Source organism: Thermobia domestica, chromosome 13 (genome assembly GCF_964235325.1).
Source record: "Thermobia domestica chromosome 13, izTheDome1.hap1.1, whole genome shotgun sequence".
Taxonomy (NCBI): domain Eukaryota; kingdom Metazoa; phylum Arthropoda; class Insecta; order Zygentoma; family Lepismatidae; genus Thermobia; species Thermobia domestica.
The window spans coordinates 161,168,547-161,185,254 of record NC_137466.1 but is presented as its reverse complement, the minus strand read 5'-3'; the positions used below and the strand labels follow the sequence as shown (position 1 = coordinate 161,185,254).

Below are 16,708 nucleotides of genomic sequence, written 5' to 3'. Positions count from 1 at the left end.
CTGCCCTTGGCTAATTGAATCTCGTTTCTACGTTGTAATGCTATTTCTGCGATATCCATCGTAATATTATCCCCCATCTGCTCCTAGGTCTTCTTAATGCTCTTTTTCCAATTTGCTTGCCAGTTAAAATTTTGAAAGAGTTCCTACTTTCTTCCATTCTGACTATATGGCCTGCCCCTCTGAATCTCCTCACTACACGACCTTAATGGTGTTAGGTAAACTTTATAAATTAAGAAGTTTTTGCCCATTTCTAATTCCCGTCTTTCTTAGGTTCCAAATATTCGTCTCAGGACTTCATTTTCGTCTACGTTCTTCCCTCAAAGTAAGAGACCATGTTTTGCAACATTATAGTACAACAGGCATAATTATTGTTTATATATTTTTAAGCTTAAAATTCTTTGACAGAATCAGCGAAGAGAAACGAGTTCAGAGTGTATAATAGCACGAATCCCTTGTCTTCAGTCGACATTTAATTTCAACGTGGATATGGTTTTAGTCTGTTCATGTTGATCCTAAACACTGGAAAGTATCCATTTTGTCGAAAGTATTACTTGATATTTTAACGTAACTATAATTTGCAGTATTACGGTCACGGCAAACTTCCATATGTTTAGTTTTCTTTGCATTTACTTCTAAGTTCAAGCTCCTGCAGGCGTTTAATAAAAGCTCTGCATTTCTTTCTATTGTCCTCATATCATCTATCAGACTGACATCATCAGCATAAACCAATAGCTTCGTGAGTGCCATTCAGCTCTACGCCCTGGTTGGTATCTTTAATATTCCTTATAACGTATTCCAGAAGAATCCATCACTACCACTATAGGTATTCTCCCATCATTGGCAGATCACTTGCAGCAACTGAGAAGTTTCCACGCTTCACGGTCTTTTGTTAAGCTCTTCGTCTTCACGTACGATTTTTCTGTTTTGATATCGTCCATCAGCTGCAGCTTCCTTTGTCCTCCTCTCTTTTTTTCCTGCCACCATACTCTCTAGTACATGCCTCATGATACAATTAGTTCCTTCTTACCAATGTCTCAACCAGTTTCTCTTCCTTGTTTCAATTACACCTAAAATTGTCCTTTTCTCCTCCACTATTTTAAACACCCCCTCATCCGTTTTCTGTTAGACCCAATTAATTCTTTCCATTTTCCTCCACATACATATTTCGAAAGTTTCCAGTTCTTATTTCTAATGTTCATGTTTTTACCTCATACAGTACAGTACTGTACGAAGCATTTGATAAATCTTTTTCTCAACTCTTTATTCAAGGACTCCGAAAACCGAATTTTCTTCCTCCTAAAGGCTTCTTTCGCCATTCCTGTTCTTACTTTCATTTCGCCTTCGCACTTCATATCAACACTAATAATACTACCCAGGTATCCAAACTTAGTCACCTGTTCTATTTTCTACTACTATGTTTGACAAAATACTCTATGTTCTATGTTTGACAAAATTGACTAAAAATGGCGACAACGCATCTTCTCGTTTCAGCTCATTCTTGACGTAAAAGCTCGTAGATAAGTAATATCCTACTCGGACTTTACTTTGGGTTTCACTTAAACAGATCTTTATTAATCGAACTACATTTTTTTTTTTTTTTTAAATTCTAAATTCGGTAAGACTGATACACAATGTTTTCTTTCTAACCAAGTAGTAGGTCTTTGTGAAAGTAATAAATAATTGACGTACCACGGTGTTGTATTCTCTCTTCTCTTTCGAATATTTGAGGAATGATAAATATTTGCTCGATAGTCGATCGATTTTACCTAAATTCGCACTAATAATCTCTAATAATTTTATCTGTGTAAGAGGTCAATCTTTTTGACATAATGTTCGGGAGAATTCTATTGAATGTTGTCAGAACATATATGCCTCGATAATTATTACAATCAATTTTGTCACCTTTTTGTGAACTGTAACAATCATTGATCGTTTTCACGTGTATGTTATTCTTTTTCTTATCCCGAATGAGTAGAATGAGCTTGTGTATCTCCTTATACAGTTCCCCCCTCCCCCTCCAACTAAACTAAATCAGCGGGACTTTTATCTACCTGAACATTTGTATTTCTTTAATTTGTTCACAGCAATTTTTATTTTTGTTTGGCTAAGTTTTGGAGTACACGGTTCTGCATTTCACTTTCTCCGTAAACATTATTTTTTGACTGAGGTTTAGCAAACTGAAATCGAATTGAAATTCGAAGCCTTTTTTCACCTATGCAAAATACTATCCGTATCCGTGAAAATTGTTTCGTCGTATGTTTTTTAACATATAAGAGCGAAGCTGATAACCTTTCTTAACCCTTGATAATTGACGCCAATATGCTGGTGGGGTCCTTACATCCCAATGAATAACAAGCAGCAGAATTACTTGTTTCAGTCAAGAATGAATATATTTGATTCACATGTGAAGAAAAGAAAATCAGCACATTACATTAACTTAAATCAACAGTCTGTGTACATACATTTGCCATGTTCGAAGCATATCAGTTTGTGACACTTGGCGCAACATTTTTTGTTTTTCTGTCATGCTGTCGAGGATATATTTCGCAACGACCCTTTCTCACAGCATTCTCTTCACAAGTGGTTTAGGTTCAGATCTATGTCCAACAATTTTCTCATGTAGCAAGTTATAATTAATTCGCAGTTCTGTACAATACATACAGCAATCGTCGGTAACGAAGAAAGAGAGTTTCAAATTATCATGCATTATGATTAAAAAAATGTTAACGTGCTGGTGGGGTCCAGCACACCTCAAGTTTCCTGGTTCTTGAAACAAATGCATGCTATATTCCTGCCAATTGTACTGTTAAATAAAGCACTGGACTGCTAAATAAAGGAATGTATAAGAAAAGCTAGGGCCATCTATCAAGTAATTGGTCAAAATAAGAAAGGAAAGTGTCTTGGGTCCATTAGACCTCAACAGGATTAAATTCGTTGGTATCTTTATAGTTGTTTTTATTATTCTGTTCAAGTTCAAAACCTTTCAAAAAATCACACTTCTTTGTTCTAAAGTTTGGGAATTTCCCGTCTAACATCAGCAAATTTTTTGCATCTCTGTCATTCGGATTTTGTAGCCAACATAGATTTGCTTCTTTAGTCTTCTCTAGTTTAGTGCATTCCTTGTAGAACCATGGTTTGTTTCTATGTATTTCATGATACCCCAGTTCTTCCTTTGCTGAAATTTTAATCTTATTCCTAATTTTAACCCAAGTATCTTCAACACGAATGAATTTCCTTTTCATTATATATATTATAATAATGGGCTCATAAGCAGCGATGTCAGCCTTTGAATTACATACTCTGCTAATGTTATATTTGAATGTTCCGAATAGTGTTTCGATCTAAAACTCACTGCATATTCCATATTGTTTTTTCTCATCTTCTTTTGGTGGACGAAACAGTACACTTAAAAACAATTACAACACGTTATATTAAGGGTACCTAATTTTGCGCAATGCTTCTTCAAATTCCTGCTTACTCGTTTTCATATCGTATCTTCTCTATGTTTTCAAGTGTACACTTCGTAAGTGGAGTAGAGAATTTCGCATATACTTTTTTTTTTTTTTTTTTTTTTTTTTTTTATTAAGGGAAGGGCCTAATGAACACGAAAGGCAACCCAAAATTTATTCTCGGAGTACACAAGTACTGAAGATTATATTTAATTTCTAATGCTAATAACTTAAAATCCAATTATATCATTTGCTGAAGGATCCTGACCCAATTCCCTTCCTTGTTTTACTATAGTTCTAGAGACAGAACAAATTGCTTTCGTAGAGAGATATTCACTTGGGTAAGTACACTACCAGGTCATATATAAGTTATATACAAGTATCTGCTTACTTACTGACAAGATTATACTGCACGATCATCATTAGCGGGAAGAAAATTTCACATAAATAATTCAGGAATGGGAACAATGCAAACATACGTCCCTCTCTGATTTAATATAAAACTGAATGAAAATGAAATGAAAGTTTGAGTTTTACGTCCCACGGTTATGCCGGTTAGGCTAAAGGAGACGGTGATAATGAGTAATGAATGAAATGGTGGAATGAAGAAAGTGGGAGGAAACGGGAGAACCCCGAGAAAACCCACGCACACGGTGTTTGTCCACCAAAAAGTTCACTTGGCGGGAGCAGGGTTTGAACCCGAGACCCCAAGCACCCGAGGTGAACGCTCTACCACTGAGCCACCGCGGCCCCCTAATATAAAACTGAAAACAAACTATTATATCTTATATGCATATAAATAATTCAACACTAGCTTTGTTGTCTTTGTTTCAATTTCTCAATCTTAGCCTTGACCTAAAACAAAATAAAATTCATTGTGTACCAGATGATTTTTACATGTGCGAATGTGCTTCATATCATTAACCAAAAAGAAGTGACTTTATATATGTATTTAACAGTAACTTAGACTTGTGGAGGTTCTATCTAAAGGACTAGAAATTACTAGGATTTAAAAGGAAAACTGTCTAACGCAAGGAACCATATAATTACTTCGCGAATCACAGGTCTTCTACTAAAAAGACGAAATATACGTAGTTATGTAAATATATAGTTGGAATATATATGCTATTTTCTTTCGTCCATGAATACACACACATACATACATAATTTTCATATATTAGAGAGGGTGCTACTCGGTATTTACAACACATAATACGTTATAGATGATCTTGTGGTCATCGATGTATTTGTTGAGAAATCAAAACCTTTAATGTCCAGCAGTTTCGTCATTTAGTCTACAGAGATGGATGGCAAACTCAAATGAATGATGATATATAGAAGATAATGGAAGAAAACGGCGTTCCAATATTCTCCACAAAGCATCTTCCAAACAGCTGTTTCTTGCTAAAATACCCTTGCCTGGCAACACGTCTTTCCTTTTTTACCCTTCCTTTAGACAACTTTTACTGATTCCGAAACAGCAGGCGGTCTATTGTTCCGAAACACACCAAATACGCTCGAGTAGACGTATTCTGCGCGTTTTTATTGCTTTCGCGTTTGCAGTGCATTGTGATTAGCCATCCACATTTAAATACATTTTCAGCGTATTCCAAGCGTACGTATGTGCCATAAAAACGCGCTGCGAACGCATTGAGTAGCCGTAGACTAAGTGCTCAAGTAACTTTTTAAAGAAAAAAACATGATTGGAACAGTACTCGCCCCCCTCCCCAAGAAAAAATAAAAACTTAAATTTTGAACTCAAAATTCGATTTCGAAATTAATAAAGTATTATAAATATTTAATTCTAAAACCTAGGAATACTTTCCTTAAAGTAATAAATAATCTACCTACCACACAGATAAGTCAGTGAAGCACACTTTTTTACAAAACAAAAGAATCACTTTAATAAAACATATAATCGAAAAGCGAACACAAAATTGACAACAATAATAACAATTATAAATCATTTTCCAAAACGTGTTGAATTTGGTAGTTACTTTTATCTATCTTTTTCTTTTTAATTCTGTTTTTCATGCAAAAGCACATATTTAAAGTCAGCCACAACAGGAAAATGGAGATTAAGGACATGCACAAGTATGAGATATGAAAACTTTTTTTTTTTTTTTTTTTTTTTTTTTAATGTGACTGACGATCATTTTCCTCTACGTATTACCATTTCTTGTCGTTTCATCGTTGCTGGAGCCTTCGGACATACCTCACTTCCACAAAAATAGGGTTCTTCCCTTGACGCATACCGTCGTTTACTAACCTTGCGTTCTGGAGTTGGAGATTTTTTATTCAGCGCGTCTAATTCAGCCTGTAGTCTATCCTTGAGTTTCTTTTCTTGATCAAGCCTTAATTTCAAATCAGTTTCATTGTCTAAACATTTTTCTAATTTACTTTGTAGGGTCTGAAAAGTAGAGGAAACAAAAAGAAAATTAATTTTCAAAAAGTCTGTATTCTAGAGAATTACTTATTATATTTTTGTCTTTTCTTGTCCAATTTTCAGATTTTCTAAGGCAATGCACTTTGTCTGTTGCAAAAGTGCTCTATGCATAATTTACTAAATAAATAAAAATAGTTTTACGTCCCACGTATATGTCCTTTAAGCTAAAGACAAATTATTAATAAAAGTGATATGCTTATGTGGGAAAAAAACTAGGGAACACCGATGAAACCACCGGACATGCGCTATCCACCACAAACTCACTTAGTCTGGGATCGAACCAGGGATGTCTCGCACAACAAGTAAGAACTCTACCACTGAGCTCTCTGACAAGAAAACTGAATAGTAGGAAGTGAGTCCGGAATTTTTCGAGTAACAGAATAGTGCGCTACTGCTTACGTTAGCTCAAGTTTGTTAATTATTATATTCATAACATAGCGACTAGTACAAAACTAGAAACTCGTTTCCACTACAGATTTTCTTACATTTTATTCTATGTGAACGTATAAATTAACTTTAATTCATAAATTTCTGAAACTCGTGTGGTATTTATTCTACTATGAATCCAAAATTTTATCCAGTATTGTCCTGTTTTTGGATAGCTAAAGATGGCAGAATTGTCCCTACGAAGTGAGTACAATCGAATCCATTTAGAATTGTAATGTAATTCCCAAAAAATATCAATATATATTAAAAATTTGTTATTGAAAGTAAAAAGAAACAAGTTTCTATAAACAGACTCACTTTCAAGCAAGTGAAAACAGGTAAATGAAAGTGACAATGTCGAAAAATACAACAAGTAAACAAAGAAATCATATAGGTGAAAGGCCAATATATATATATATATATATATATATATATATATATATAATCTAACTAAGAAATAAACAAGGGGTCAGAATTGTCAGAACGGTCTGTAGTCGGTCACGTTAATTAGCGTCGTTATAGTCAGTATAGTCAAGTTTTGACAGCCAGATTGTAAAATCATAATGGCCATCAGTCTGTTAAATTCATCATATTTCCTGTAAGTAGAACTTTTAAAGGTAACTTGAGACAAGTTGCTTGAAGCCAGAACAACTGAAAAGTAATTTGCTTCTTTACAAAGATAAGGATGTTCTTGATTAATTTTAATAAAGGAATTGAAAGACGTGTGTGATCTTGGCACGGTTTCACTGCACTCTTTTAACTCTTTAGCGTCTAGCTGTGCATATGTGCAAAGTTTACTTTGAAATTGTATTGCAGCATGTAGTTTCTAGTTCGTACATAGAAAAGCAGCTTTGCGTATCTGTTAAGATGCCCTTTCACTAATGAAGTTCTGAATTTCCCGCTAGATGTCATAGTAAGCCAGCGTTGGTCTCTTTGTAATACTTGCTGCAAGCGGAGTTGTCATCTTTGAGCTTTCTTTGCTCGTTTAGGTGGACACGTTTTGAACTGTTGATTTTTTTCTATGTTAGACAGAAGTGTAATGAGTGCAAAGTGCAAGTACGCCGACATTCGTCGCGTTTTATTGGTTCTATCTGGTTTTAGTGGATTTTGCAGATGTTAACGCGCAACTTTGCATACACACTATATGCAAATACCATAAAATATCCCACAGATCACATATTATTTGAAAAAATCCCGTTTCCTACACAAAAACCAATCCAAATTTAAAAAAAAAAAAAAAATCAGTTTGACCGGAAAATATGGCGCGTTAAAGGGTTAATGTAAAGTGATATCCTGGCAAGGAACATTTATGGAATGGTTATAGTGCAATCATGTCCAAAGAAAAGTATTATATATATTCGAGCCGAAATTCTTGAATCATTAAAAATAGAATGAAATCTATGTTTTACGTCCCACGATTATGCCAGCTAGGCTAAAGGAGACGGTGATGATAAATGAATGAAATGGTGGAATAAAGAAAATGGGTGGAAACGGGAAAACCCAGGGAAATACGGTGTTTGTCCATCACAAAGCTCACATGGCGTAAACTGGGATCGAACCAAGGACCAGAGGTGAACGCTCTGCCATTGATACCATTGAGCCACCGTGGTCCCCTCTTGAGTCATTGAGCTGTATATAACTGGAATTCTGTTATACACCGCAAAGCAGCAAGGAACACATCAAGCAACACAAAATCGGGAAAACTTATTGAAACTGAAATCATCCAATTCTCTGTATGGCGTATAAGAGATTTCATTTTTGAACTTAATTTCAAAGGTAAAAAGAGTGACTTATTAGCCGGCAATACATACATATATGCGTCTGGTAGATCTAAAGCTTATTTTAACCCTTCTACACAAGTTCTTCTGAAGATCATTTTTTAAAAAACAATTCTACCATAAGGAATTACATAACACAGCTTATGTAGTTAAGTTGACAATCAAGAATAGATAGAAAAAATACGATAACACTACAATACCTACCCCCATTTTATTGCATTCACATTGCTTGAATGAGTCTAATCGTCGTCTTTCTGCTTCGATGGCGTTCTTTAGTTGTGCAAAGTTTGCACGCTCTGTTTGCAGAGCTTGCTCAAGGATAGCCACCTGGCCTCTTTCATGTTCTAAGGCTTTCCTAAAAAAAGAAAATGTAAATATATTATAATATATATCTATCAATAAACTAATCACAAATACAGTAAAGTAACATATAAAAGCGCGTTATGTTGGCTTTTAAGACCCCATTTTAGCAAAGTTTTGAAACAGGAAGGGAATTTAGATTTCTGGGCTTTCGGCATCTAAGGCCATTCAGCCCTTCACGTTTTGAGGGATGACGTCCCTCGGCGAGCACACAATCCGGGGAAAGGGAAGGAAGAAAGGATTGGAGTAGAAAGGGATCGGCCTGGGACCTATAATTTAGGTACCACCCCGGCATTTGCCTGGTGTGAATGAGGAAAACCTCATTCAGGGTGGCTGGCCTGAAAAAGCGTTTTACACTTTTTCGACCGAGTGCCCTCACCGGGAATCAAAGCCGGGACCGCTCGCACCGAAGGCGACAGCGTTAGCGACTACGCTACGCGGAGCCACAAAATTTTGAAACAGTATGACGTTCTACCAGGGGCGGACTGGCAAACTTTGGCCTTCTGGACTTAGCCACGGAGTTAGCCCATCATCAAAATTTATAGTAGTAGTTTCAGTTGCAGCAAGGAAGTATTTTCACGAAGTCAGTTAAGTAATACTTTTCTCTTTCTCTCTCTCTCTCTCTCTCTCTCTCTCTCTCTCTCTCTGAACTCAACAACCAAGTTTCCTATTAGCTCAAATCACTTCACATTAAATTTAATACTAAAGTTATCGATTGTTTTCTACCCTTGCTACCCTTGATTAACAGGCTGTCTATTGTGGCTAATCTCTCACACTTTTCGGTTTCTTGACAAAAACTGGTATCTTACTTTTAGTAGATTCATAAGTTTATTTTTACTTTTTCTACGACAATACATATATTTGCGTTATTTTGCCATAGCTAAGATAAGTTTAGGACTGAAAGGGTATTTAAACAAAAATTTCGATCAAAAACGAAAAATCTACAAGTACATTTGCACGCTGAGTGCATCAATAGCCACACCTTAGCAATATTGCTGAAGGTTTGCGCTTTCACACTTTTCTATTGCAATGGGTCACTACAAATTGATGATAAAGTGAACCCATTATTTACTCCTCAAACTTATTTTCTATATAATCATTAGCGTCAATTACCTGCTCCGTGGGATTAAAATAAGAAAAAATAGTAATATGTTTCGTTAGTCAGTCACTTTTTGCTATTATTAAAGCGCTCTCTGATACCGGTCATTTTTGGTCATTTACATATATATATCTTCCTCCTTTCCCTCCCCCAAGGTGCAGGGTTGAATTTTGGATTTAAACGGCATCAGAAGTGTCACTGTTCATCTCAGCGACTGCGGTGGCTCAGTGGTAGAGCATGTCGTGGACAAACACCGTGTGCGTGGGTTTTTCGGGGTTCTCCCGTTTCTTCCCAGTTTCTTCATTCCACCATTTCGTTCATTTCTCATCATCACCGTCGTCTTTAGCCTAGTCGACATAAGCGTGGGACGTAAAACTTAAAGATTTTTCATCTTAGCGACCCAGAAAACCATGGTTTCGACACTAATATCGGTTATTTCGATCATTTTTATACATCTCCCACCTTCCCAAAGTTACAAAATTATATTCTTTTAATTTTACTCCCCACCCTCCTTTTTAGCTATAACCAAATTATCACTCTTTTAATATAACACTATAATTTACATAAACTGCAATATCATAATACAGACTCGAGCCAATATGAGAGAAGAAAGTATGGTAATCGTAAATATATACATAATCGAATCGAATTCGAAATCTCAACGGATTTACGCGTTAATGGCTCCTACAGGCGAAAAAGTGATCTTTGAATGTCTGTTCGTTCCAATGTATGTACAGGTATACTCGCCTAGAGGACATCTCGCTCAACGTACTCATTATTTACAGGAGCATAGTGCAGAAAATCTCGAACTGTAAGCTTTATAGTTATGAGAAGCAACTATCATCCTGCTCGTTTGGGTGACAAACCCTTTTAGAATTTCCACTTTTTGAGGTAAATTTTACTTTCAGTCAAACAGCTCTTTTTTCCTTACTATTTGTCGTAGGATCATGGTTCATACCTCGTTTCTTCTTTTTTTTTTTTCTCCAGATTACAGCATCCTTTCCAACGGTATTATTCGCTTGTGCATATTATAAGCAAAGTAAATGAAATGTAAAGAATTTAAGTCCTCACAGAAACTAGTTTTGATGGGCTCCTTTTAAAATTTTCATTGAAATGTCTCATAACATCTAGCTAACAAAAGCAAAAATGTTATATCTATAAAATTCATAGGAGATAAAATTACGGATTTATTTTTAAATACATATTAGCTCTTTTAGGATTTATGGTAACTTTTGTTACCGTGGCGTAGTGTTGTCTTTGACCACTTATTTAGGCTCTATAACAGGTACTTAAGCCGAATTTTTTTAATGGCCAAGTCAAGAATGGACCAAAGAATACCCCAGATGCGTTTTGGAACCGAATGGTCAACTTGGCGGCACCAGGTGGGGCGGAGGAGCGTAATTCTTTTTAATTTTTTCTTAAGGCAAATTTCAAAAATTTTTCACGCCCTTAGTTTTCAAGATATCAGATTGAAATTTTGCATACGGATTGTGTGCACCTTTGAGTTTTTTGAGATCCGCACGTGAACCCGGGGCCGGGCCCGCGGGGCGCAACTATTCCGAGAGGTGATTTTTTCAGAAAAATTTCCGGGTTTTCCGAATTTCCCGGTTCAGGTGTATGATACGGATATGTGAGTGGTACCGTTGGAAAGAACTCGTTATACTGAAGAAAAAGACATTGAACCATAACTTTTAGGCCAAACAGTAATGACGCAGTGAATATATATTACTCACCTTCAGACATCCAGAATTTTTTTCCCGCCCTTTGTTTTCGTGATAAAGCATTGAAATTTTGCATACGCATTGTGTACATAATTACCTATTTTTTTTTAAAAAAAAAATGCAGATTCCTCCGTCAACCCAGGTCCGGGCCAGAGGGGCGCAAAAATTAAAAAAAAAAAGTTTTCGAAAAAACTCCCAGTTTTCCCTGATTTGTCCATTTCTGATGATTTTTGCTTATGATTTGTTTGTATAGATGGATTGATTTCGGCTTAATATCCTTATCGTAGGGTTATCATATGTCGGGACTTATCGAGATATGTCTGCATTTTGAGAGTACAAATTTCCATCTTCACTCTGCATACATTTTGCAAGATTCCATGATTTGTGTGCATTTTCTAAGCTCAAATCCAAACATTTCCAAACGTAATGTATCGTATTTGTAACAGCGCTTAATGACGAATGTAAAGGTTGGTTATCGTGGCATAACAATCACTTTCGTAGTGTATCGCGTCTTTTTTTTTTTTTTTTTTTTTTTCAGTTCCTTCTGTATGTATGATTCTGGTTCCTTCTGCCGGTTATTGTTATGCTAGTGTTTTGTGAACATACTGTCATATTTAAACATTGAAGTGATTAAATCTAAGAACCCCATGAATCTATTATTATTGTACTTACTACAGGTACACTCATGTCCAAAATGATTGTCGCATATCTATAACTGTCTTCTTGTAAGAATATCATTTGATAATGATTTTGCAGGGTACTTTTAATACTGATAATCGGGAAATGTATATTTGTGGTAAATTTCATTGGAAAAGAATTATAAATACGAAAATTAGAATGAGTAAAACAAAATGTTGCTAAATGGACAAGAAAGTTTTATTTTCGTTTTATTGTTTTTATTTACTGCTTTTTTGACATGAAATTTTTCACATACATGTCTTTGCCGATTATACACATATTAATATTATAAGAAATACCGGGGGAATTCGTTATCAAATTATATTCCTATAACAACATATTTATAGACATGCGACAATAATTTTGGACATGAGTGTACATCACAATAATTATGACTAGTTAATATTTATGATAATATGGCGAGTTGGTTTAAGTGGAAATATATTCGCTTTTGGCGTTTCAGAATATGGCAATCCTGTGAAATACCGAGGTTTCAAATGACGAGATCTACAATACTATCTACTACATTAAGTTGGAGTCAGGCTGGGACTTGAAACTGGCGCAGATATCGAAAGCACAGATCACGATGCATGATTACTTCACACACAACACGTCCCTTCCGCACCAAATAACTCGTCTACAAGACAGACAGATGGATTACACGACCATAGTACACGTTTTGGTTCTCTAGCTTCCTTTGTCTAACTAATGGGGTCGAGCATGGGCGTCTCTGGCAGGGGGGACGAGGGGAACGCGTCCTCCCCAATATTTTGAAGTACAAAATATTCAATATTTTATTCTAATTTAATTTATTTACTAACGACAGAATATCATATAAATAATAATTATTATTTGGAATATAATATTCAGGCTGTGAAGCAATTATAACAGAGTTATACCTTAGGGGCTCCGTAAAGGTAAGCAGAAAGATCACAAAGGAAATCCAAGATAATAAACAGGTTGGGCTAGGTAGTACGATTTAAATCACTTTCTTTGATGTCCCCCCCCCCCCCCACAAATTTTACATGTCAGAGACGCCAGTGGGGTCGAGTAAGTTTTCCTGTCACGTATGTAAGGTAAAAAAAGTTTCCCCGAGGTAATATATGCTGTAATTTTACTTTCTTTCAGTCGTTATCATCGGTGAACCTGAAGACCTAAGAGTGAAAACGGAGAATTTAGTAAATGGATTAAGTTACCAATTTTCTCTTGTGAACAAAATGTTGATTGAATAAAACTGGCTATTATAGGTAACAAAAGAAAAAAATCGTGCGCATTTTCTTTTCTTTCTTTCAAGGAAAAAAATAAAATCTTTAAGTTTTATATCCCAATATTATGCCGGCTAGGTGATGACAAGAAATGAATGAAAATGGTGGAATGAAGAAACTGGGAGGAAACGAGAGAACCCGAGAAAACCCACACACACGGTGTTTGTCTACCACAAAGTTTTCTTGGCGCGAGCTGAGATCGAACCAAGGACCCCATGCACCAGAGGTGAACACACTACCACTGAACCACCACGACCCCTTCTTTCAAGGAAGAAACAATATACATATTCTAATTTACTAACCAAGGATTAATTTATATTTCTGTTTACCACCACAACTTTTGGTATATTCCGGAGAGAATGCACGATTATCCTTGCTCAGTAGTAAGTAGAGTTATTTCATCTTATGAAGAAAGTTGTCTGCTAAAATGCTAAAATTTTCTTAATACAGTTATGTCGTAGTATCTTAAAGCAAAAAACATATTGATTTCATTGTTACATTCGAGCTAAGCATTTCAGCAGTTGACCAACTTTCGTCATTAGATAAAATAAGCCTACCTATCACTGAGGAAGGATAGTTGTGGATTCTATCCGAATATCTAGTTCATACCAAAATTTATGGTGATTACAAGCACATGTTGCAGTTTAATAAATTAGAGTGAAACGTAAACGTATGCTCCTTACGCTCTTGAGTAAGTAGAAACAATACTTACTGAAGCATCACTGATCGTTCTTTATTTGAGGATACTGAATCTTGAATGGTTGAAAGTCGTTTCTGTAATATATCGTGTTCGGCTTGGAGTTCAACATGCACTCTACGCTGATCTCCTAATCGGTTGATTAATTCTAGGCTTCGTCGCTGTTCCAAATTTAATGCACTTCTTAACTCTTCTAGCACAGATCGTTCTTGTCTCACTTTGAATTCCAGAAGGTCAACTGTAAAGTAAAGAAAAAAACATACATTTAGAGAACTCATTATTTGTGTTCATCATGATGATCATTATAGGTATTCTGCCATTAGTGGCAGATCATTTTCCACAAAACGAAAGCTTTCATGGACCACGATCTTCAGTTAACCTCTTCAAGTGGAAAGTTTCTATTTTAATATTATCCATCAACTGTAGCCTATTCCGCCCCTTCCTCTTTAACGTGCAATCAAACTTTTTAGTATGTTCCTTATCACCCAATGTCCCAATCACTCTTTTCAAATATATCTAAAATTGTTCTTTTCTCTCATACTATTTCTAACACTTTCTGTTTATTTAGTTGTCCGTTCGACCCGACTAATTCCCTCCATTCTTCTCTAGGCCTACATTTCAAAAACCTTCAGGTCATTTTGATTGTTTTGCGTAATGACCATATTTTGGTCTTGTAAAATTAAGACCTATAAAAAGCTTTAATAAAGACCAATAAAAAAAAAAAAAAAACGCCGAAAAAGGCAAAAAAGGACAAATAAAATCCACCATTTTCTGGCCTACAATTACCCAAAATGAACATATATTATGTTAAGCCTCGTCTTCGGGCACTCGTAGAAAAAGAGGATTTTTCCTCAACTTCCGGGTCCTAGTTATTATCCTACAGAATTTTTTATAAAGAAGTTTGTTTTGGAATTCACGAAGAACATCTACGTATTATTAGACTAGATTATGCTAACTTCGAACTTACTGAGAATGTCTGCATAAGGACAAACGAAAATTATATTGTATTAATGTTTACCAAGACTTCTTTATAATGATTATTGTAAGCATTACTATTCATTTGTCATATTAATCATCTGCGTAACTCATAAGGATAACTATTTCCTGTTTATTAGCATACAAGGTGTAATCTTATAATAGGTCGAAATGAGAATATTCAGGAAAAGGTATATTAGAAATATTTCTCGGTTAGTTCGCCCAAATTACATTCTGGGTTTTTTTACAATATTTTCAGGTTTTATTTTATTTTATTTTTATTTATTTATTTTTTATATATATACAGGGTTCCTACTGATCTGGAGAAACCTATTTCCCTGGCTTCTCCCTGACCTTTGGCAGGAAATTTCCTGACTTTCATGACTGGTGTTGGATGACGCTGATATATAAATAAGGAATAAATAACAGTGAATATTTATATATGAAAACATTTATTCTATAGAGACAAATAATAATCAATTGTTCACACGTACATTCCATTTACCTCCCATAAATATCTGAGCAACGTTCCATACTGTGATCATTTATGGATGGCTAAGCTGAAATTCGTGTAGAATTAATGTTAGAAAAAATATATTTTACAAAATTTCCCTGACTTTCCCTGATTTCCAGTCTTTTTTTCCTGAGTTTCCCTGTCCTGCACCATTTTCCCTGATCAGTACGAACCCTGTTTTAAAATCCTGACTTCCCTGACCAGTAGGAACCCTGTTTTAAAATCCTTCCTTCTCTTGTCCTTTTGTCTCTATTACTATCTCTGGTGTTTCGAGACGATATATCGAATTTTTTTCTTGTGTTCAATTTATACGGGAAACTTTGCAAGTGAAGTTTTACGTTTATTTATTTATTTGTTGATAAATGCTTTTTCTTTTGGATAGCCATTATCGATATTCTGATGATTTTAGATCTTCTGAGAATGAAACAAATTCGAAATATAAAATATGATAAGTACAACCTAATCTGGTCTAAGCAGATCTAACAAAATTCCACGATCCAGATTTAGACACTATAAACAGCAAATAATTCATATGTTAATGAAAGGAGGGAACAACCTGTTTAAACTTATTTCTTATGCACCAAATCCTCTGTAGGAGGGAATTCAATAACACTCGTTAAAAAAAAAAAAAAAAAAAAAAAAAAAAAAAAAAAAAAAAAAAAAAAAAAAAAAAAAACTTGGAACTCTAACCTGGGACCTCAGGCATACTATGCCGATGCGTTGACCTTTGACACATCGATACGGTATGCCGGGGGCCCAGGTTCCAGTCTCAGTCTAATCAATCACTTTTTCACTCTTTGTATGTTACCAAAATATTCAGCTTCTACAGTTTTCTGTTTCTAGTGTTCAAAGCAGCACTAAATCTGGTTTCCTTCTAGTGACATGAATTTTACCCCGAATACTTCAATAAATTGTATAAAAAATACACAATATTAGTTTTGATATTTCAACTGAATACTTACCTTTCTTTTGCATATCACGTTCTCTCTTAGAAAGTTCGGCTTCCAATGCACTAACTTTAGACCTTAATTTAAGTCGATCAGACTCATCTCCGCTCATAATAGTGCTACTTGTGCACACACATTTCTGAACATGCTGAGATAAACTGAGGACCTATTTCAGGAGAAAGTAGCAAATGTTAACAATCTGCAATACCCACACACATCCCACAAAGAAAGACAAAACAGAACTCTTCGAATTAACATACATAAATAATAAATCGAGTAATGATTAATTATCTCTCTTGAAACTAAGTTCTGAACGAAACTGGCAGCGAGATAACATAGAAAAATTAAAAGAA

General features: G+C 35.2%; 1 protein-coding gene across 2 annotated transcripts in view; it reads right to left on the bottom strand.

Moving 5' to 3' along the window:
• Window positions 1–16,708, bottom strand: part of LOC145668685 (uncharacterized) — a 742,633-nt gene that overhangs the window by 36,557 nt on the left and 689,368 nt on the right. For both annotated transcript variants that reach the window (XM_081736754.1, XM_081736755.1), the window contains 4 exons: window positions 16,371–16,521; window positions 13,935–14,157; window positions 8,304–8,454; window positions 5,719–5,859 (listed from right to left, as the gene is read on the bottom strand). In XM_081736754.1, the coding sequence (XP_081592880.1) occupies window positions 5,719–5,859; window positions 8,304–8,454; window positions 13,935–14,157; window positions 16,371–16,521 (666 nt within the window). The remainder of the gene's footprint in view (window positions 1–5,718; window positions 5,860–8,303; window positions 8,455–13,934; window positions 14,158–16,370; window positions 16,522–16,708) is intronic.